The following is a 24,578-nucleotide window of genomic DNA, read 5'->3' as shown; positions in this document are numbered from 1 at the left end:
CCCTCCCCTAGAAAATTGAAAATTCAGCTACTTCTTTTCTACTTTGTTCAAGCAGCTTCTTAGCTAGCTTTCTTCCCCTGATTTATGTTACTTGCATGCAAGTCATTATTCTGGCAGATGTAAAATAAGCTTCTCACAGAAAAGGGTTGTATTTAACAGCAGCAACTCGCTGGACCAGACCAATCATTCAGCCAATAAAGAAAACTGAGATCTTCCTGCCACTGCAAGTTAAGTTAAGGATGTCTTATCCTGCTGATTTCAAGGATTAAGGAAATCTGGTGTTTCTAGTCCCTCTAAACAAATTTTCATCCCTCAAGATCCAAATGTTTCAATGTGAAATTCGGGGACCGTGTATGTGCCAACCCCTTTCAAGGAGCAGGGGAAAGTGTCTAGATGTCTGTTCAGTATGCACTACTACATCGTATTGACAAATAATCTATGAAGGGGAGTTTGTTCCATTTCTTTTTTGCCTTCTAAAAGCTCCCTGCCTTGTAGGCCTTTGGAGCTCCTGCTTGGCAGCTTACTAGACGCTGGCTCCCACGCTGGTGCACATGTTTGCACATCCCTTTTTTCCCTGTACCCTGAGGCGCTCCCACGGTGGTGGGGGCTCACAAGGACGAAGTCCTTGTAGACTCCCCACTTCCTCCCACAGAACTATGTATTCATCTGTAACGCTTAGTCACCCCCAAATCCACACCATGCCATGCTGGGCCTCGCTTCTGATCCGCTCCGACATGTCTGGCCTCCTCCATCCAACAGTAGCCGGTCACCCTCCTGCAGCAGCGTGGTTTGTGTTTGTGGCTGCTTTGTGAAGCTCTTGTTGCTCTGCAATGCGATGCAGCCAACAAAAAGTGAAGAATTCATTTCCCTCTGAAGCACTCGACCATTTTTACAGCTTAAGCCCCCTCTTTGATCTGTAACACAGTATCTCTTTTACAGAAGAAAAAAATAGAACAAAGAAATTCAAAATCTGAAATGATAGCTTGGCTTCCACTGCCAATTTTGCAAAAGGAGTGTAACTAAAGCTGCAAGCTAAGGGAAAAGGCTCACAGCTCAGAATGGAAACCAGTGACACTGATACGCCTGCAGAGAGAAGCACATCAAGGGCAGGGAGGAGGAGGGAGGAGGGAAAGGTGAGCAGAGAGCAAGCCACTCATTAACCTGGCTACGCCACATTGTTTTCTTGAGGCTCCAGAGCCAGGAGAGAGGATGGGCAGTCTCTCTTCTCTTCTTGAAGACACAGGCTTTGGCTCTCTTGTTTCCAGTACGTTTTGCCATCAGCTCCTAACTGCACTGCTCCACTGGCCACCAGCTGCAGGGCGATGGGAAAAGCCCGGCACTCGGCTTCTTTAACCCTTTCTGACAGTGTCTCCTCGGTGTCATCTGCCTTCACAGATACCGGCTCCTGGTGGATCACTGCTTTTGGACTAGATTCCTCCTGAAAGGGCAATATTGGCAGTCTTTCAGAAGAGGCTGGTGAACAGGCTCAGAAAAGTTACGGATGATGCAGTTGGGGCAGAGAAGGTCTCATGAGAGATCTCGGTGAGCACATCTGTAGCTGTGTTCAGGAGGCTTAAAGTACATCTGGAGAGGCTTATGACCTCCATTAGGGGGTACATTACATTATATTAGGGGATACAGTGGGGAGAGAGACATGAGCTACAAGATTCAGAGGGCAGTTTGCTGAGGGCGGAGAAACTGAAGATAAAAAGGTAATATGAAGGAAGAAGACAGGACCTCAAGAAACCACAAATGCAACGTGTCCCCCACATCTTCCTGTTTTTACCAGTAACAATCCCAAGATTTCCACACATTCACAGAATCACAGAATCACATAATGATATGGGGCTGGAAGGGACCTTTGGAGATCATCTAGTCCAATCCCCCTGCTAAAGCAGGTCCACCTAGAGCAGGTTGCACAAGAACATGTCCAGGCGGGTTTTGAATGTCTCCAGAGGAAACTCCACCACCTCTCTGGGCAGCCTATTCCAGTGCTCTGCCACCCTCAAAGTAAAGAAGTTCCTCTTCATGTTTAGGTGGAACTTTTTATATTCAAGTTTGTGCCCATTTCCTCTTGTCCTGTCACTGGGCACCACTGAAAAAAGACCAACCCCATCCTCTTGACAGCCACCCTTTAAGTATTTATAGGTGTTGATCAGATCCCCCCTCAGTCCTCTCCAGACTAAAAAGACCCAAGTCCCTCAGCCTCTCCTCGTAAGAGAGATGCTCCAGGCCCCTAATCATCTTTGTAGCCCTCTGCTGTACCCTCTCCAGCAGTTGCCTGTCCTTCTTGAACTGGGGAGCCCAGAACTGGACACAGTACTCCAGATGGGGCCTCACCAGGGCAGAGTAGAGGGGCTACTCTACCTGCTTCTCTTCTGCTACCTCTTCCTGCTTCTGCCTTCAGAAAGAAAAGAAAAAAAGAAAATTCTTTTTCATAACTTACTCGGTGTTAGGCAAGAGGACACTTACCAGGACAAAATGCACGGTGCAGCCTGTGACTTTGAATCCACTTTGCATGGCTTGCTGATGGGCATTTCCATCCTTGATTGGTGGGAAAAGTGATGGGGAAGCATTCAAAATTTTCCCTGGGCATCAATGTGAGAGGAGAAAAAAAAATGAAAAAAATAAAATCAATTTGAACTTAATTTCCTTTAAAAATAAAAGTGAGATGGGATCATCGGTTCAAACCAGCAGCATTGAGTACTTCTCAGGAGTTCCAATGGTCTGAACTGCAGTCCGAATATAACAGGGCATGTTCAGATTCAGGTTAAAAAGCATAAAATGCACACGGTGTTACGACCTCTAAGGAAACCTGAGGAAGCGCTGCTCTGAGCTGAGGAAATACTGCTCTTCCAGGAACACAGGTGACGGTGTGCAGGCTTTGGCGGTAGCCAGGGAAGCATATTTCAGTTAAGACCAAGGATCTCATTTGCATTTGCATCTGTGGATGGACAGTGTCATAAGTCTCTCCCCTCCCAGATGACCAGCCCTCGTGCTGCAGATGAGGGGCTTGGAAGTGGACTTCACGCTGCAGGCTCATGCACAGCCATTGCACAGATGGAAGTGATTTTCATAGGAAACATGATTCCCAAAGGAGCCTGTCCAAGTGCAATCTGCATAGTGAGTGAGTAACTTCTGAGCCAGGCCTCAGGAGCTGGCTCCTGGTCCCCAGAGCCAAGAGGAAAGAGGAGCGTGCGTTCCCCCATCCACTGGCCTGGAGCGCATCTAAAGAAAGCTCTGCCCCACAGCAGAACCACACTTACTCAGGGGCCTGTGATGGCTGTATTCCCAGCACACAGTCCAGAGTAGCGCTACGCTGTGCAGCCCTCAGGGCAGCGCAGGAGGGAGATAAACTGAGAAATCAGTCTCTCTCCCATGTTTTTCTGAGTGACAACTGCAGGGAGTAAGTTCAGCACAACTCCCCAGCACGGCTCCTTGACAAATGACAGAGTTATGCTACCTGTCCCCTACTGCAGACAGAACCAAACTCCTTTCCTCCCTCCCAGAGGAGGCATTTCTCCTTCCCAGCAGGAAGAGAAGGCGGGCAGACCAACTCCATGACCCTGATTTTGCCCCTCTGTTACTCATTATGCCAGCACAAGGCATTTCTCTGCCAATGCACAGTCAGAATCCCAGCGCGGTCCCACCGGCTGGAACAAACAAAGGCATAGGGCAGCCCCACTGATTTACACGCAAACCTGAGTGTCAGCAAGGCTGTGAGAGATTTGACCAAAAGACAAAGAACTATGACTGTGTCATTCTGGTGAGACCAAGCATCCATATTTTAATTTCTCTTTTACAGTTACAATTCCTTACCTTTCCATTTTCTGAGAAAAGGACCAGACAAAATTCTCATAAATCCTGAAAGACATATTAGTTCAACAGCGAATTCTTCAAGAACTCGGTCAATCGTGCTGTCAAATTCAGAGCGACTCCCATATAACTTATGATCAATCACCTAAAACATTAAAACACATCGAAAGCCATATCAAAGAAATAACTTTGTGTGAATGAGAGACACTACTTGGGCAACAAAGAGAACGCTAAACAGATTAATTCCAGGGCACTTTGAGGACTTAAAAATTTATAAATTTGCACATTATTCAGGACGTTTGTGATCTTTCACATTCATACAAACATTCCTGGGAACACCTCAGTCACATGCTAGCTAACACTGGCTGTTTCACACAGGATGCTTTCTAGGATGTGGAGAAAACCAGCCCAAATAGAAGCCAACTGTGTAAAGAGAAACATGGGTAATGTGGTGGAGAGGGGAATAAGGGGAAACACATTGGAAAATACAGACCTCTTGCTCCAGAATGCCTCGCTGAAGACTAAAGTAAAAATAGTAATGACTCTGACAACATCTCCACCAGTTAGTCTATAGTTGTTTACTGAAAATCATTAACTTATATAAAAAGACAACAAACTGGCCAGACATTCTGCGTAAGGAGAGGAGTCAAGTCTTCTATTTCTACTCCACCTCTCAGCACCAGCTCCTGAGCCAAGTGTTGATTTCTGACTCCGTTCATGAGGACATTAAAAAAAGGGGCTAACAAACCTCTTGCCTATGGAAATGTGAACAAATTTTGACATAAACTTTTTGTTTACCAGAGACGTGTCTTTATATTGCCAGAAAAAAAAAGTAACATGAACCCAACTCAGCTGTTGAGGAAGCTTCCTGAAAACTTTTTAATGCATGGAGAGCCTCTACCAGCATTTATTTCCATCTGTGCATAGCTGTACAAACATGATAACTGCTCAAAGTCATTAAACGTTCGAAGCAGCAGTTTCTGGTGGGCTGTATTTGAAATCCCAAGTTGCTGAATGTTTTCAAAAGCCACATTCTACACTTAGTCAAACATGATGTTATCGTATTTGACTCTCCTTCTAAACCTTTGTTTTATGAAACAAACCAGTGAAAATTTCCATAACATAGTGCTACTTTACTGACTACAGGTAGGAGAAGAGACTTGTATGGTGCCGGTGAAAGTCACTGAACATGAGACAAAGATCTTTCTAAGAATGGATGAGCCAAGGAGACAACATGCTTATTTGTTTCTCAGAGCCTGAAGTCTTACTGATTTCTGTTAAAGCTGGGAGCTGCATGGGCTACAGTCTCGGACCCAAATCCTCAAAGCTCTTGCAAAAGGAGCATGTAAGCATACTGATTTCAGTGACATTTAAGCCCATCACTAAATGTAGGCACATGCTTATTTTAAGTCCCTTCCTAACTCTGGACTGTAGCATTCACTGAAGAGATGGGAAAGACACTCACAGCCTCCAGTGAGGGCTGTGTTAGGTCCATGCAGCGTTCAGTCCTGTCTCTACTGATAACTTTGATAGCTTTGTGCTGCATCCACATAAAAGTTTTAAACAAAAGTGAAACACGAATTCTTACCAAGCATTTCATAAAGACCTACAGATTCAGTAGCTATGAGCTGGTCATAAAAAGAAATGAGTGTCTTTACCCTGGTGGGAATTCCAGCCCGGGCTGCGTTTCGTAGTTCTTCCACACCAGACTTGTTGGAGATGACAAGGACAACTTGAGCACAACTGCCCGGCTCTTTTGCATAACTGATGAGTGCAGCAAGGTTTGTGCCTCAGATGAAGAGAGAGCAAACATTCATGAAACAGATGTACATCTATGTCATTGAGAATTGGCTCTCAGTTCTGTTTATCTAACAAAAATCTTGTTTTCAACAACTGCACAAATAGAGAAGGACTAAGGAATTTGTGCACTAATAATGCTCATTTGTTAAGCAGTACAACGCACCTTCTTGACTTCCAGTCAAAACCTTGGTTTTAGAAGGCTCCACTGAAGAAAAGGCAAAGTGGATGCGCTTGTATCAGGGCTGAATTCAGCCTCTCCTTTGTAAGGACATTTCTCTGTGTGATGATAAATGAAAGCTCACCTGTTCCAGAGATGAGAACAGCTACTTTAACTTTGTTCTTTCTGGGTTGGTGTTGACTCTCAACAACAGTGCTATTCAGCAGGTGCTGGGGGCTGCTCAGCTGTAAAGCTTCTAGAAGATTCTCCACTTCAATACGAGAACCTCCTCCAAAAAAGTGAGGAAAATGTTAAAATACCTTAGATTTCACTTTTCCATTTAAATTTACTTTTTATAGTTCATTAATCATCAGTTTCAATAAAGAGAAAATCTATCAGCACTGAATTTATGCTAGCATTAATAGAACTACAAAAATCTGTACTACTTGAACAAAACAACTCACACTAGTGCTCATCTCTACTGACTCTCAGAATTGTTTACAAAGGCACGGGCTTTTCAAGGACTATCCCCATCTTTGATACCCGTCTTCTTCTTTCTTTCATATTGCAAAATTACACTAAAAATGATGTTCACAGAACTGAGGTTGCATTTTGGCTGCCCAAACTGCTCCTCAAGCTGTTTGATCTGCAGGGGGACTTTGGCTCATCTCTTGCTGTATGTCAAGTGATGGACATACCAGAACGAAGACTTACGATCACATATGACTGTACACAACTGTGGCCTATCCTCAATCTTTCCATAGGATCCATGTGAGTTGGGAAGGGGTTGGAAAGGAGGTGGGTTGATTAGTACAATTGTGGTAAAATGTAATCAACTAAATAATGTTTGAGTCCTTACAGACAGTCATTAGAGGGATTTACTCAAGTTACAAACAGGTACCTAGGTAAGATACTACTCAAGTATCATCACTCTGAATACAAGTCATAAACTTCTCGCTGTATTTGATAATGAAATCTAGGTGTGAAGGTATCAAGTGGCCTCCAGCCTAACCAAATAACAGAAAAAGGATATGAACTACAGAAACTGCAATAACGAACCTCTTCAGTACCTACAGCACGGAGAATAACTGGTACCTCCCAGGAGATGCTCAGCACTTCACAGAATCACATGCTAAACCAACTTACCCTGCATGAACTTAAAAATTAAATAGCACATCCTAAAGTGGAAACCCCTCTGAGGTGAGGCAGATGAACCTGTTACACTTTGAATCAAACCATACTCTGTGTACTTTTTGAGTGTCTTCACTTCCCATTAGGACATTTGCTAACCTGTGTGACAAGGAGCAACAACTTTCCCAATCAGCCAAGCTTCCTCATGTCTCTGTACATCCTTGAGAATATGCTGAGCCAGGTCCTTCTGCACAACCAAGACTGCACCAATCCCACAATTAAATGTCTGAGCCATCTCCTCCTCAGAGAGGCTTCCCTCTTTGTAAAGCCAGCAAAAGATTTCAGGAATCTTCCAACTGAGAGCATCTGAAAACGATTGAAATTTGTATATGGTCACCACAAATGTTTGCTACCCATCTTTTATTATATACAATGGCAGTGGTGTATTACAAGAGTTGATAGAGACTAATTCTTGCTATTTTAAGAATACTGTCCAAGGAGGACACTAACCCAACATCCAGTCAAATTTATAGGTGCTGCTTAGCTAGAAGTTTCTAGCCATAATTTGTGCAAGCCAAGTCTTCTCTAGGCTTTCTAATGAGAATATGTAGGAAATGACGGTGAATTAAAATGTATTAATCCCACACCAGCCAGAAGGACAAAGCTACAGGTGACATACATCTCTTCTGTGAGAGATAAAGGAACCATGGGACAAATCATCTTCTGGCTTTTTTTTATTACTTAAGCAGATTCTGGGTTTCTGTTTCAAAGAATCAATAATTAGTAGAAGAGTGTATAATTAGGTGTATTGATGGGCAGACTGGAACAGCACTGAGTGTTCTACACACAGATGGGAAGCATGGATGGGCTTTCACAGTGACCCTACTCACACAGGTATTGCCTTAGGTTGTCTGTGGAAAGCTTGGTGGTGCAGACTTGTAATCTTGACTTCACTTTAGAAAACTAACAATCCCTTGGGCTTGTTATCTTGTCTGTGGTTCCAGGCACTGGCAAGCAAGCTAGGCATCACCTTAGTAAGTTGGGTTTATTCTTTTCCTTTCTAATTTCATTCCAGAGAAATACAGACACCTTCCTTCCCCCCCCTCCTATCCCCACAATCTTTTTGGATTTGCATAAAAGTGGTTTTCTTTAATATTTTGAACTTTTTAATACTTTGCCCAATTTTGGCTTCAATAGAAAAAGTTCTACCTTACTTACAAATGTCAAATGCTAATCTGTTGTAGGGAAGCTACCACCTACCATAAATCTGCATTAAATATGTATGTATGTGTGTGTCTGTACATGTACTGTGGAGCAAATAATGCAAATTAATTCTCTCAACAAACTTCACTGTTTTTTTCAAAATGTTTAGTATGGAAAGGCATCTTGCAGAACACACAATCTTCTCAAACACCTTTTGTCCTAGAGATGAGCTGCCTTCAAACTCTCCTTAAATTTTCCTTATTCAATGACAGAGTAGTGCTCATCAGCTTATGCTTGCTTGAAATAGGAATGCTTTTGGTAGGCTCTTTGGAAAAGCATTGACTTCAGGTCATTCAGTCTCCAACTATATAGACACATACATTTCTGAGTATCTCTATAACTGAAGCTGAAAAGTCAAGTCCATGCTTTATATAAATTTTGTCAAACAGAAACAGTCATCTTTAATGTTTACCTAGGACAGCGCTGATGTGTTCTGGCAGGATTCTGGAGATGCCTTCCAGCAAACCCTCCTCAGCAATGAAGGCAAAATCCTTCACGTGCCCTGAGCGAAGGACAGGCAGCAAAGATGGACTGTACGTTTTTGCTGGGGTCAGCAATATATCTCCTGCAACCAAAAGTGTCAATTCTATCAATGTGTTTAAAAGGCCATTAGGTGTTTAGTGGGAATGCTTCTCTGAACAGGTTCCCTTCTGCTCTTTGTGGCAGACTGCCTCAGGAAGCAGCAAGAAATGCTGTCCCACTCTTCCAAAACTGTGGGAAGCAAGCCCACATATCTACCCCAAAGACTGACAAACCCTAACCCATCCTGAAGTAAACAACCCTTGGCAGCACCTAGTTATGAAAATGACTGAACACAATTCATTTGCAGGTTTGGCTTTAGAAAAGAAAGATATTGTACCTAGAGTCTTGTCACCACAACTGCCAGGTGCTGGTGAGGAGTAATGTAAGGAGGACATTAAGAGAATCTTCCTTATGATGTTAAAGCCATGGCCGTGAATCCCGGAAGAGGCCAGTCCAATAAGCACATCCTCTTCCTCAGCTCTCTGCAGCCCCAGAAGCATCTGCCCTCGCTCCACTGCACCAACCACAAAGCCAGCCAGGTCATACTCTCCAGAAGAATACATGCCAGCCACCTCAGCCATCTCCCTGCCTACATGCGGAGAGAAAGCAGTCAGCACTAGCTGTAAACATTTTTTGTTGTTAACTTTAAATCCGTAGCATCTCCTAAAATAAGCAACATATCCAAGACAGCTACAGGGGCATGCAGCCTAAGCAGTGCATTCAGATACATTTTAAAAATCCTTGTTGGTTTCTTACCTCACCTCAAGACTTCAACAAAACAAAGTTTCATGAAGTTACTGAAAGAAGAATATTTTTATTTTTTTTCATTTCATGTTCCTTATCTGGCACCTCCCTCCTATGACTGAGTAGCAGAGAGAGAATGAAAACATATTAAGACTTTAAGAATGTGAGGCATCCAGTTTCGCTCCCCTTTATACAAGGATAAATAAGCAAGAATAAGGATCCAAATGTATGAATAGTAAAAATCATCCCTCTCTGCTGACCTATTTTAGAGATAAGGAAGAGTTTAAGCCCAAATGCTTGACTCTTTTTTCCACCAAACAGAAACCAGCTGTTCTACTACCACATAGTGCTTCTGCCTACAAAGTCTATTTCTCTAGTAATTGTTTCAACATTGGAACCTTCAAATCTCAAAGGAGAGGAGTGTCCATACCCAGGAAAGCGCATCCTGCATTTCTGCAAGCTTCAGCTATTCCTTCTTTGATTGTTTCAGTCACTTCAACATCAAGTTTGCCACAGGCAAAATAATTGAGGAAGAAGAGAGGCTCTGCTCCTTGAGCCAGGATGGCATTGACACACATGGCAACCAGGTCCTGACCGATGGTGTCGTGTCTCTTACATACTTGTGCAATCTGCAAACCATGGCAGGAATGAGTAGTAGTGACAAGAAATAGGCAAAACTCAGATATTAATCAGTCAAATAAGCACAAATCTTATTTTGCCTGAAAAGAATCACAGAAGAACATACATGCAGAAGACACACTGGTGCATCACCTACTTTTAATCAAGAGAAAACAGCTCATTTTCTTGCAGAGAAAAGAAAAATCTATTTTGTTTTAATTCCAATTCTAGCTCCGGTGACTCAGAAATTGTCATTTTGGGTTGTCTGTTTGCTTTTTTGGAATATTATGTCACATCTAGAATACATGGTGTCTAAAAGAAATTACAAATTCCCAGGATATTCAACCTACAGAACATCCCAGTAATTTTCAAAAATAAGATCAAGTTGCTCAAACATCACTGTGTGTTCTGCTTTACTTTTGCCTATTAATTTCACAGGGCTAAACTGAAACAATTTATTAAGTAGTTTTTCTCTTCTTCTCCAAGTCCACAGAGAATGAGATTCTTCACACCCACTCTCCCCCAAGGGGTCTTTTAATTTCAGCCATCTCAGGTCACAGACAACAACGTGGGCCTGGTCTGTAGGCTCCCTTGAAAGACAGGTCTTTCACAAAGCAGTAATACTTCCCTCAGGAAGGCTGCTATTTGTTTTTTTAAAAAAAATTATCAAGGTGTTTGCATCCTACAACCTGATTCAAACATCATGGCTTCTATAAAGTGGTGACATTTACACTACTTTATTACAAGCAGAGGTTTCTGCACTGTCATGGATACACCCAAGCAGCTCCATTTGTGCCAAATGCTGATGTATATGCACAGTATCAGCTCACCCAGTGCAATTCATCTCTGTCAGTTACCACTTTAGGGTCTGAAATAGGAAAAAGGTCACATATATACATGGATAAATTTTCAAGGTAAGTACCTTTTACTGTCACAGCTCTATCAGCGTAGTTATACCAGTGCAGAAAAGCTCAGTACAGAAAGATAGGCAAGGGAAAAATGTAGATAAATACTATTGCTGGCTTCAAAACAGTAACAGATCAGCACCTAAACAAAGTCTGAGTTTGGATTACAAGCCTGAATTCTTTCACTGGCTGATGGATTTAGAAGTGCTATGGAAACCAGTCATCCCATGTCCTTTGTTGCATTACAAAATCTCCCTCCCACTGATCTAGTAACAATTCATATAGGCATTAGCCAACTTTTCTTTGGCCAAGGAAGAGTCTTGGGAACAGTCTGTGTAAACACAGTTGGGAATGCCTCTCTGCCAAGCAGTTGGAACAAAGACTCACAAGAGCCAGCACCAATCGCTTTTTCATGCTCAGAGGTGTCCAAGAATGTAAGACTGCAAAAACCTTCTGGATTATCTTGCTCAGTCTCCTGCTGTTGCAGGAAGCCACACAATATCATCATCCCACTACTAAAGGTATAAACACCAACTTGAAACAAGTTAAGTTGCTGTGTTTGACCAGTGAAAGGCAGCTTCAGATCTCCAACTCCTCTGATGGCTGACAGCTGCCTTCTGCTTCAAAATATATATATATTCCTGGCTCAACTTATCCTATGTGTTTTTGTCTAATTAGCATTCTTTATCTGTTGGCTTCTCTTACACTTTAATGTTTGTCGCCTCCATCCTTCTTTTCCCTAGTGCCCTGACAAAGGTAATCATGCTACCTCTCCGCATATAATTTATTAAGCAAAGTCTGACAGTTATCCTGTCCTGATCTTTCTTAAAGCCAACGGGCCCTCTATTTTATAGCAGAAATTCTGGTTCTTAGTTTCTCAAGTGCTCAGCTAAATGTTTTGGTTTATTATCATTTTATCACAAAATATCCAGAGGCTCCACATTCTCAATAACATACACACAGGCCTTGCTCAAATGACCATCTACAAAGTTCAAATGACCGTTGCAGTGCACTTGAGATGTATTTAGAATGCTCAGAAGGGTGCAGAGTGTGCAATTGGATGTGGCATTTAAAACAGTCTTGGGAGATAACATAAGCTTAGCTACAGTCAAGTTGCAAGTTACCTGCAGTTTAGGTCCAAGGCCTTTAGTTTGAGATACCAAGATAGGATCATCATAACCAGATGCTTTCAAGTCAAAGAAACCAGCAAAGCCTCCTACTTCTGAATGACTGCCTGCCAAGTACAAATATGTCAAGGATCATTTTTAAGGGAAATAAAAGACCCAAAACACTCTTGAAGGCAAGTACTGTAAATTATGATCTCTTGGAGAAGATGGCACTCTGTCCACTGACAGAAACATGCGGAGCTTTATGAAGCATGGACCCCAAAGTCACATATTCGTGGTGTTGTAAATAGATCTGTATTATTCTGTATGTGACCTATTGATTGTGTATAGCAAAAGTTAAACATTTTACCAAACTCTTAACAGCTCACCTTTTTTCTTTATGTAGCTACTTTTTTCTAAGGGGGAAAAAATCAACAAGAAATTTTCCTCAGTAGATCACTGCTGAGAGTAAAGAACATAGTCTGAAGAGCAAATAACAAGTTCAGTGATTGTTAGCCACACCCTAATAACTGTTTGGATGTTGTACTTATATATACAGCTGGTAGGATCACTTCTTCCCAGTGACATACCAAGCCATTCCATTAATCCAGGAATTAATTCTGTTCACTAGACTAACCTTGAAAAAGTGCAATCATCCCCATGTTAAGCCAACTATTTTTTAATTAAGCAAATGAGGAGTGATGAGAAAGAAATGAGAGTTTTCTTTCTTCATGGTGACCCCAGCCCAGCTTCTCAAGCTCAATTTAAATGCCAATACTGAGGAAATTCAAAGATTCTTCCCAGTCTTACCTGATCTGGTACCACTTACAATTGGTGCTTCTGGCTGATGAAACAAAACATCACTGGTTACAGCTTCTACACGTCTCTCTTTGTATATTAGACCCCTGTGGAGAGTAAAGGACATGCTAGCAGCAGCAGTGACATTTTCTGCACAGACCATCATGCATGACACAAATGGGAACAATAGATATAGAACTCTGGACTAGCATCTGTTTCTGCTAGTGCCTTTGCTTACATACAGAGAGTGTTTGAGAAGTCGTATACCCCGATGGCCAATGTCCTTCCTGTAAGTAGCACCCTTGAAATGTATGGCTGCTACACCCCTGTTGGCTTCTCCCAGTGCTTTCATCAGGTCCTCTTTAACAGCAGTAATGGAGAGGACTCTGCCACCACTTGTCACCACTCTGCCATCCTTCAGCGTTGTGCCAGCATGGAACACCTCCAGTCCTAATTCTTTGGCTTGCAGCAGTCCTACAAAAGCAAAAGGAACTCTTGAGTATTTTAAATCACATACTATGTTGGCAAAGCAGTGAAGACTGAAAAAGGGAGAACAGCCAAGGGAGAACAATAAGCAAGGGAGAACAACAATAAAGCTTCCCACTTTACCTTTCTTCCAAGAAACAGCATTACCACTGAAGGGTATCCCTCTCCACTGGCCCTAAGACTCTCTTCTGAGACATCCAGTTAGGACACAGATCACACAGAAACAGAAACAAAGGATCCAGGAGCCACAGTAGGACATATAACTAGCCTGTGCCAGGGCAAAACTGTGCTGAATATTGTGATTGTGAATAATTTGTGCAGGGCTTTTCTGTATGAAATCACAATTCATGGCAGTTTACTGCTTGGATTTTCCCCTCTCCCTGATATTAAACCATTAATGTTAAAGTTGCCCCAGCACTCCCCTAGCTAGTCTGCTGTGCCCACTCCACACAATTCCCTACCACACCTGGAATCAGTGCTCTACGAACACTTGTAGGTGGCTGTCCAATAGCTAAAACAAATGACATATTTTGTTCTTTTAATTTGTTTCCAGATATTTTCCTGTTAGAGGAAAGCAAGACTGTTCAGGGTTTTTTTTAGATTCATATTTTGAGGAGAAGATAAGGCTAGAGGAGGAACTGCTGCCATCGCTTGGAAAAAGTGAAACAGAACAGTTTTCCCCTTACTGTCAGCTAGACAGTTTTTATAAACAAGTAAAAGGAACCTTTATACTTGCTGAAAGTACAGTGTGTTATGTTGGCACAGCACGGCCCTGACAAGGTCAAAGCTGAGCCCCAGCTGGCCTTGCTGTAATGGAAACCTAACTCCTTCCATGATGTTTTAGCAACTATTCCAGAACAAAATGTTTTTTAAAGCCATTAGAATGTGGGAATCAATGTGGAAAATAGAAAAAAAAAACCTAATAAAACCCACAACTCCAGGGGTTGGATATAATAATAAAAGAATGAATTGAATTCTGTTGTTTTGACTGTCTTTTTTGTGATCAACAAGCAGAGTGGTCATACAACCTCACTCTTAAAGTTATGAATATGAACTTGAAAAAAGTTAAGTTCCTCAGACTGACTAGTGAAAGGCAGCTTATTAGCAGAGAGATTCATTCAGTTATGTGGTTTGGATTTTTACAGTTACAGAAATGCAGAGTTTTGCAGAATATCACTGACAAAACAAAATAAATACAGTGAGTGAACTGGAAGAGGAGGGTGGTCAAGGAGAACATGACAGCAGGTTTCTGCTCAGGGAGGAGGTTATGTTATATTGCTTTTTCCCCGAGTGATGTAGGGTAACTAGAGTTCTGAAAAAATAAGGTGGCCTCAATATAAGATCAGATGTCTGGGTTGCTTTACACAAGACATGGTGTTAGACTGGCAAGGGAGTAGCTGAGAGGGAAGGAAACACTTTTAAAAAATTTTAATCTTAATAAACCACAAGAATTTTAACACAAAAAATGGGTATACATCTAAAGTCCACATGCCCAACTTCCCCAAACCCCTTTGAGCCTTGTGAAAAAGAGGTCCTTATTAGCATTACATAGTAATGACCTGGCTGGCTGGCAGAAGGGAAGGAACCAAGTTGATGGTGGAGGCATGAACTGCTGTATTTTAAAGGCCACAGGTCCTCAAGTCTCACCCTTATCACCCGGTCAGGCATTAGCTAAGATAACGTGACCTCCTGGCAAGGGAGCAAAGCTAGGAAAAAGCAGTCATGTGCTGACAACACTGTGGTCCATGTTTCCAGCACAGTTTGTGGAAGCACTCCATATGGGCACACCAGACAGAGTTTCTCCAGGAGAACGTAATTCCCTATCACATCTTATGTCAGCAAACAGCTACAGATAGAGCTCCATATAATGATATGACTTTAAACATTTACCCCCTGTGCTACTTTGGACAGGCATACATTCTAATTAAAAGACCTCACTGAACAGCTATCCCTTCCACAAGGACAAGAAGTGACAGATGATGGCAGACTCTTATAGTGTGTGAGGGGTGGGATGGAGGAAAGCTCTACAGATCTCTGGGAGAAGAGGTATATGCAAACCTGCTGAAATACTACGTTGAAATGAAATAGTAAACAACCTACTGCAGTTACCTGTTACTTCCATGCCTTTGTCACAGTCTCCTGGGTATCCTGGACTTGCCATGACCACACACACAGCTGTACTATTTTCTGACCAGGCTGGCATGAAGCTGCAGAGTTTGCCATCGATTGTTGCTTGAATCACTTCATAAAAATCATTTTTAAGCAGTGGAAGAATAACCTGCAGAAAATTTTCATAGAGATAGAAGTTATTTTTATTTTGCTGACGTGTTGAAATTCAACATAAAGAAAATTCAATTAATCTGTAAAATCTCTACCTGACAAACTGAAAATACTGCATTTCCCTATACCAGTAGATTTGAAAACTACAGGTGAGCGTTAATTTGCAGCATCTTTTTCCAACAGTCACAAATTTACAAACATGAGATGTGAGATTAAGTAGAAGGAACATGAATTTAGGCCGCTCCCATTCTGCATCTACCCAGAAAAATAAAATCGGAGGAACAGCTTTTAAACTCATATTCTTTAACTAACAATTCACAGAAGCCGACAAACTAAAATTTTAAGTTACCTCATATATACTCTAAGACATTCTCATTGAGATCTGCATGTTCAGGGGAAGGAAGACATAAGTCCAAATACATCACACACATTTCCTTAAAGTAACAGTCAGAGGTAAAAGAATAAAGCAGATTTAAGTTTCCAGTACCTTTCACTCACCTGGCACTGAGGGTCACCAAACTGACATTTAAAGTTTAAAATTTTCAGACCATCTTTGGTAAGCATTAAACCTGTTTGCAGCACACCTGAACAGAAAGAACACAGCCAAGTGAATGAAATTAAATGCTTTTTGTTCAAGAAGTCCTTTAAACACAGCACAGTATTTTGCAACGTACGATGCATTTGTGCAAACTGTAAGGAATTAGGAGCAGGGATTCTGCAAGCAGTTACACCCAAGTTATTCTAATTCCACAATAACCAGTGAAGTGCTTAGCAACAACCTGAGGAACATCGCATCACATTTTAGACCAAATATAACAGAAAGCAACCCCTCTGCATCAGGAAGTTGAGTTCCACCTTCTGCTACAGCCCTCTAACTCCAGGCATTCAGAGATCAGAAGGAACCAACAGGCTGAGAAAAGCAGTTCGTTTAAAACCCCATTATGGAGACCATGTGACTTTCTTACCATTACATGCACTATTGTTATGCATAAATATAAATGTATAACTCTGTATGTCAGGCAAAAATGCCAAAATTCACTACTGCTACTAACAAACAAAAACAAACAGAAACTTACTGAAGTTAGTAATATGTGATTTCTACTGCAACACACCTATATGCATGTGGTGATCTAAAGCAGCCCTTTCATTGTATCATCAGAAAAACAATTCCCAGAGAGTAACAAATGTTAAATTTTAAACCCCCAAAAGCATCAGGTCCTCCTGCATTACTCTGAAAATGCTTAGCTCCTACTAAATTCTTACTGCAGGCTTGGTCATTGTGAAAAAGTTACCAAATAGCAGAGAATACATTGCAGACTGGAACCCAGCTCTTCACATGGGATCTCAACAGTCTTCAGTACCAAGAGCAGCCATTGGCACTAAGTGACAGCTATGAGTATCACTTTCCTTTTTCAAAACAGCCTTATGACAAGGATCTTAAGAAAGCTTACACTGCTGTATATAGGAGTGAACAGTACAACCGAACTTAAGTATATATTATACCCTGAAATACAAAGAGTCTGGTTGCAACTGTTTTAATAAAAAAATTTACTAAAAATATAGTATATTTTATGGAGAAAAGATGAAAGTTCTTCTCTCCAAAGGAACAGCTATAAACCAAACCAGTGAGGCTTAATACTGTGTGAAAAATGAATTACTTTTTTTTAAAATTAAATATTATTTGGAATTGTAAAGCAATCTCTAACAATGAAACTAATCTCACTATGAGTTTACCTCGTTTTTCAGTTGAATGTTTACTTACCTACATATGCCGTTCCTTCTTGTCTCATACTATCAACAACATGTTGAAGGACAGCATCATTGATTTTCTCTAGAAGAACTTCTGGAACCTGATGATCAACATCAAACTGATTAAGACAGTGATGATATTTATTGGACTAGCTCATAGGCCCTGGAAGGACTGGGGTAAGTAAATGCCTCAGCCATGTTTTCTGCTCTCCCACCCCCAACCAGTGCGCTCCTTCCATTAGGGTGCTGCTGCCTGAAGGACAGATACACTGATCCTCTGTCTTCCAAGATTTTTTGGTTGGTTCTTTCCTTAGAAGGACAATTTTAAGGAGGTTTGAGACACTGGCAGCCTGGGCTGTACACAGAAAGATTGTTTCTGTACTTACAGAAAAACACACTAATAATGTACTTGGGCAGCATATTTAGAACTATGCAGTCAGCTTTAAGAATCAAGAACAAGAAACCCAAGGTTATGTTCAAGACACAAAGCCTCCAAGCATGCAGGGAATTTTGCAGAAACATTTCAAGTGATGCTAATAGGAGCAGAGAAATGCCAAGTTGAGGAATAATGAGAGAGGTAAAAGGAAGACCATTCCTCAGAACACTGGTTCATTAAATCCTAACGAATTACTATTAAAGTTTAAGCCCTTATACAAGCAAAGTATCAATCAATTCCAGAAGAAATTTAGCCTATGTGATAGAAACAAGACTGGGCCCTAAAGGAGATATATTAACCACAGACGTGATCACTCTTATCGCAGGCTGAGGAGGAGGACTGCTATACCTGAGGAACCGGGCAATAGGCTCCCATCCCTCCAGTGTTTGGACCCTGGTCACCATCCAATAATCGTTTGTGGGCCTGGGCTGGTGGCATTGAGGCAACAGTGACACCATCCGTGAAGCACAAACACTGTTAAGAGATGCACACAACACAGAAACAGTGACGATGTCCTGGCTGAAGGGAAGTTAACACTGCTTGTCACAGGTTGAGACTCGGTTCTGCCAGGAAAATTTAGGAATCAAAGACAGAAAGCAATAGGATGCACTTAATTCTGCAGCAAGCCCACCAACTTGAAGGATTCATTGAACTTTCTTTCTCATATTTAAATAATCAGGAGAAATGGTGGCCTTCATAGCAATTTCTCTCTGACTAACTAGATCTTGACCTATCTGTCATGTGGACATATGCTTACCTTAAGGCATGTGAATAGTCTTCATTGACTTGAGAGAATTATTCATATGTTTCCCATTTAATGTGTGTGTTTGCAGATCTGGGGCCTGAGTGAGTGTGAGGTATTCTCAGTGCAGGACAAACCTTGCACAGAGAACTTCTTTTCAGTTTTCGTGTGGCATATAATATGCATGCTTAAGTTTTATCCTGCCATTAAGTAGTAATCCATGGTAAGGGAAGTGTTAAAACAGGCACTAAATATTAGCACAAAGTTATTGATGTAACAAGAATTACCAAGATAAAGTCCATACAAACATGTTTTAGGTCACCTTAGGAAAAAAAGATCATTTTTCACCTAAAAAGATCACCGTAATTGCAATTTTATGGCTAATGTAGAAGAAAATTCTACTGACAACATACATTGATTTGTATGACATGAAATTGCACAGATTGCATATTTACTTATGTTAAGTGCAAATAAACAAAAAAAACTATTTAAAAAAAAATTAAACTTATGTGTTTATGTGTGGAGCACAGCAATAATGCCAAAGAATAAAAGCACATAACTACACCATCGATCACATACAGAAAGTTCTTCCCCTTGAAGAAGTTCTTCGATAATAACCATCTCTCCAAACATTCTGTCCTGTACAAAAAAAAAAAAATTCCCCAGTTAGTAAACATGACACCTACTGGCTAAATCATCGTTTTATTTTCTTTTAATAGAAAAAACAAAGCTGTGAAAAGTATCAGCTTGCTTGAATTGTGGTATGTTGAGCAAAGCCAACAGAATTTCATTTGGAGATAAGGACAAGACATTGAAATGCACCTTATCGGACCCAAGGAGTCAATGAAAAGTGCAAAAGTTGGAGGGGCAGGGCCGCAGGACTCAGTGCTGGAACAAGAGTTCTGTCACAAACTCTACAAATCTTTGCTCACTACCCACTGTCTAGGGCAAACATGAGGAATTTAAGGATGATACCCAGAGAAATTCCTTAGTCAAATGGGCAAGTTTGTCCTGAAAATACTTCCTTCCTGTAGCCAAAATTACAAACTCACAGGCTACAGAACATCAAGAACTGGATTCCCACTGATTAATTAAAGATTTATCCACCTGCATAATCTCTTGGACAGCTCTGCAGGCTTCCTCTTTGCTGGCTGCAATAGTCACTTCTTTTCTAGCAGCAGGGCCCCTTGCCCGTACAACTCGTGCAGGAAAGTCTGTGCTTTAAATGAAAGCAAAAGTGAGATTCAGACATCCCTACTGCATCCAGTGAAATTATAATTTTTAAGCTAAATGCCTCCCATATTCTTCCTGTTTTTCTGAACAGTTGAAGAATAACACTTCAGAAAAATACAGTCTTTGCTAGCCCATCATGTCATGGAGGTGAATGGGCTCCTATAGCCCTCAGCACAGGACTCTGAACCAGAAATCCATGAATTCTATTGTTGGTTCTGATACCAACTCAATGTATATCCTTGGTCAAGTCACTGAACTTCGCACTAAACTGTGCAAACCTCATGAAATTCAAGAAGGCCAGGTGCAAGGCCCTCAACATGGATCAGGGCAATCCCAAGTAAAAATACAGGCTGGGCGGAGACTGGATTGGCAGCAGCCCTGAGAAGAAGTACATGGGGTTGTTGGTTGATGAGAAGCTCAACATGAGCCAGTAATGTGTGCTCACAGTCCAGAAAGCCAACTGCATCCTGAGCTGCATCAAAAGACGCGTGGCAGCAGGTCGAGGGAAATGATTCTGCCCCTCTACTCTGCTCTTGTGAGACCACACCTGGAGTACTGCATTGAGCTCTGGAGTCCTCAGCACAGGAAGGACATGGACCTGTTGGAACAAGTCCAGAGGAGGGCCACAAGATGATCAGAGGGCTGGAGAACCTCTCCTGTGAGCACAGGCTGAGAGAGTTGGGGTTGTTCAGCCTGGAGAAAAGAAGGCTCCAGGGAGACCTTATAGCGGCCTTCAGGTACCTAAAGGGGGCCTACATGAGAGATGGGGAGGGACTCTTTATCAGGGAGTGAAGCGATAGGATGAAGGGTAATGGTTTTAGACTAAAAGAGTGCAGATTTAGATTAGATATTAGGAAGAAATTCTTCAATATGAGTGTGATGAGACACTGGAACAGGTTGCCCAGAAAAGCTGTGGCTGCCCCATCCCTGGAAGTGTTCAAGGCCAGGCTGGATGGGGCTTTGAGCAACCTGGTCTAGTGGGAGGTGTCCCTGCCCATGGCAGGGGGGATTGGAACTCGATGATCTTCAAGGTCCCTTCCAACCTGAACCATTCTATGATTCTATAACTGTAACACCTTGCAGTTTCTTCCTCTTTTCCCTGAGTTGGGTTACTGTTTTATTCCTGTCATAGGTTTGGAAAGATGAACTCATTGATGACTTATAGTTTTATAACACCAGATTACAGTACGTAATTCTATAAATCACTATAGAAGTTCTGTTTGGGGTTGTAACATTAAGGCTGAGTTAGGTCTTGCATATAAAGGATATGTTAGAACTAGTGTATTAACAGAATTGCTCCACTTATTCTTAAACACAAACTAAATCTAGAAGAAAAAAAAAGAACAAACCAGCATAATGTTAACATGTTTTAACTACACTTCATCCATTCACCTCTCTCCAGCTTGTGGACAGTAAAATAAAACATCCCTTCTGAAGAGCTGATTCTACACATTACTAGCCTGTTTTCTGAAACAACATCTTCTTCCTCCTTGCCACATGACGATTTATATTAGGATAAATATCAACCCTAGATTTATACAAGCAGCCAAAGCAGGCTCACACAAAGCTCCCTGTATATATGCTGACCTGAGATACAGTTTTCCTTTTTGAGTTTTATGCATGCTTACGGACATACAAGTTTTTGGCCTGTTCTTCTACATGGCAGTAATACAGACTAAATGCTGCTACAGAGCAAAGTCAGTGAAAAGGTTGTTTTTATTTAAAAAAAAAAAAAAATCCGCTAAATTATACCAGTGACAGCAAAGACAAGAAGTCCGTGAAACCGACACACACAGCCACAGACCAGTGTAGCTGAACACAGCAGCTGCTGTGAGGCAGGACCAAAATAGCCACAGTGGTAAGTTACTCTCCCAAAGGATCCCCAATGACTTCAGAGGCATTACTGCTCAAAGCAATTGCAGAGATATGCAGTTACATTTCTCTCTCCATGTAAGAGAGATGTTGCCTAGTCTTGAAGAAATAAGAGTATCCTCCTTAAGTTATGACTATTTGACCAGTCCCTCCCAAATCACTCCATAGATAGCATTCTGCTGGTATCTGTGTAGAAATTATTCTTGACCTTACAGAAAGATTTATTGAAATATTTTTCTCTGACACAATTTTTTTGCTTTTTTAAATAGCTAACTAGCATCCTGAAGAAGCTGATCAAAGGGAAGAAGAGCTGTGACCTGTGAAGAGAAAAACTGACCTGTTTAGGTTCCCTGCACCTTCACCATCTGCGTCTAATTACTAATTCGTTCAGTAGCTACTTGAGAAGAACAAAAGTTGAAAAATTTCCGAGTTCTAGGCAACTATCATGGGTGAAGGCCAAATGCATAGACAACTTGACAGAGGAGTTTCCAGTATCAGAATATTTACCTGATAATAAATCTACAAGCTTCCTGAGGATTGGTGAAGGCTTTCCATCTTGCTGTTGGGATCCCATGTCGATCCAGAAAGGCTTTGGCAAAACTGGTGTTGGATGCCAGCCGGGCTGCTTTTGCAGATGGTCCAAAACACCTAACTCCTGCTGCTTTTAAGTCATCAACAATCCCTAATTATCAAAAATAGCAAAAGAACCAAGTCATCTCTTTGGAAACATAAAGTCATTTTGACAAAAGAAAAAAATGCATAACCATTCCAGCAGTCTGTTACACTTTTCCTTGTCTCAGACAGGTAATTCATCCTTAAAATAAGATTCTGCATATCCAATGACCTGTTTCATCATGTAGTTTTAAGTGTCTTTAGCTCTTTACATCACTAAGCACTGTCACAGTTACCACCCCATGACTACTATTAGGATGTCTGATACTTCTGTTCACTATTTAAGACATGGAGATCTTACTGCACATTACTATAAATGCACATGATGGTCTGCATACTGTTGCATACAGCAACAATGTTAGGCCTATTGCAAGAAAAGTCTTTATAAAAAGGAAAGCAGAGCAGGAGATACAAGAGTACTTGTAACCATTACTGATTCTTGATTAATCCCTGCTGATTTCTAACATACAAAAAGCAGCATGTAGCTATGAAGCCAAGTGTTTTAAATGACTACAATTTACATCTACAAGATAATCAAATTTTTTTTGCTCTTCAGTTTAATTAAGTCAGTGTGTGTCCTAAGATCTGAAAGAGGTCATTTTAAAGCAGACTTCAAGGTGCTCATTTTTTCTGTCAAGTTAATTTATTTCAGCCTTACCAGCTGCCAAAAGAGCTTCTTGTCCAACTAACACAAGCCCAATGTTATGATCTTTGCAGAACTGGGTAACAATAGTGTGATTGCTCACTAATACAGCTGAAAAGTAAAAAATAAATATAATTAAGTTACCACTGTAAAGCCTAATAAGAGATGGGAGATGAGAATGTCATTGTTCCATTGCCCTAAGAAGTATGATTAAAATAATGAAGGACAAAGTAAAACAAACAATATAACAATGATAACAGAGTCCAGAAGAAACAGTGAACAATTTGCACTACTGTTTTTAAAGCACATCTGCTAACTTGTTAAATGTATTTTATTTGCTATATGTAATCAGTATAAACTTTTAAAGGCTGCTTATCTGGTTTAACAGAAAAAAAAAAAAAACTAAAAGAAAAAACATCTTTAAAAAATAAAACTGCAAGTTTGTAGGGAAAGTCAATTTCAACATCTGAGCAAAGATTTACTCAATAGCAGTGCACGATGTAGCTAAATTTAGCTGAGCAGCCTGGGCAGACACCAGAGAAGTTTCTATCCAGAAGTTAATAAGTTTGAGCCTTCTATTCCTCTGTTACATTTTTCTGAAATCGGTAAGTGAATTTAAGCACAGCAGTGGGAGGAAAGAGATGAGGTGTAGAAATACACAGTCTCATATAAGCCTCACTATCTTAAGAAGCTAGGCTAAAACCAGATAAGAGTATGATGTTTTACTAGGCAGTTCTAAAATTCAGAAACAAAACACACTGGAAAAAAAAAAAAAGTGCCTCAATTTGTGGTACCAGTAAAAGATAAGAATAATTGTTATCTCCTACTGACTCAACACAAATGTGGTCAGTTTTGTTTCAGTTCCAACACCCATATTCCTGATTACTTGGCATAATATTCTATTTTTCTCCCCCTTTTTACCTGAATTTGAAATTTTTCCATTGTCTGCTGTTCCTGCATTCCCTGGAGCAACAAACACATGTTTTACATGTGGAGACTGGGCCAACTTCCAAGCCAGTGCATGCTCTCTCCCTCCACTGCCAATCACAAGCACTCGATCAGCCATTAACCTGTGCAAACCCAGAATCATCATACATAGTACGATCTATTTATTTCACAAATCCATGTAAAAATAAGCAAAAATATATAAATTGTATCTCTCACTTGTAATCGGCAAGTAATATCAATCCAGTTTGTATTAGCAAGGTATCTGTAAGACATTCGAACAAAGTGACTGTACTAGTATTGTGACTGGATGGATGCAGCATTCACATTTGGTTTAAATACTGACAACAGTGAAATCACTGAGAATTTTCTCCACTTATTTCAGCATAGTCAATATTTCCTCTCTTAAGTATCCACACTGAAATAACCTTGTAATGACTTGGTCTCATCAAGTCCTTTGCACAACTACTCAGGACAGCACAGAGCGTCATACAAATGCTCTACCAGATAAATATATTTCAAACTGAACACTGTGGTCATTCTAGGAACTTTTATGAGTGTAAACATCCCCAGTGATAAATGGCAAAGACAGTTTTCAGAACAGATTTTATACTTTGACAATTGCTCAGAGGGTAACTTCAGCAGAACAGCATGCTCCAT

General features: G+C 41.0%; 1 protein-coding gene across 1 annotated transcript; it reads right to left on the bottom strand.

Moving 5' to 3' along the window:
- Positions 1–1,165: 1,165 nt before the first annotated feature.
- On the bottom strand, positions 1,166–24,039 carry LOC141478870 (trifunctional purine biosynthetic protein adenosine-3-like). Its single transcript, XM_074167846.1, has 21 exons — positions 23,895–24,039; positions 22,989–23,084; positions 22,166–22,340; positions 19,661–19,772; positions 19,133–19,192; positions 18,160–18,285; positions 17,389–17,476; positions 16,125–16,210; positions 15,456–15,624; positions 13,103–13,334; positions 12,873–12,967; positions 12,081–12,190; positions 9,864–10,062; positions 9,027–9,278; positions 8,580–8,732; positions 7,064–7,270; positions 5,919–6,062; positions 5,475–5,605; positions 3,820–3,961; positions 2,473–2,588; positions 1,166–1,438 (listed from the first exon to the last, which is right to left on the bottom strand). The coding sequence occupies exons 1-21, from the start codon at positions 24,037–24,039 to the stop codon at positions 1,166–1,168; spliced, it is 3,111 nt and encodes a 1,036-aa protein (XP_074023947.1).
- Between the last annotated feature and the right edge of the window lie 539 nt (positions 24,040–24,578).

The sequence above is a fragment of the Numenius arquata genome, chromosome 1 (assembly GCF_964106895.1).
Source record: "Numenius arquata chromosome 1, bNumArq3.hap1.1, whole genome shotgun sequence".
Taxonomy (NCBI): Eukaryota; Metazoa; Chordata; class Aves; order Charadriiformes; family Scolopacidae; genus Numenius; species Numenius arquata.
Note: the sequence above shows the minus strand (reverse complement) of the source record. Positions and strands in the feature narration are given on the sequence as shown.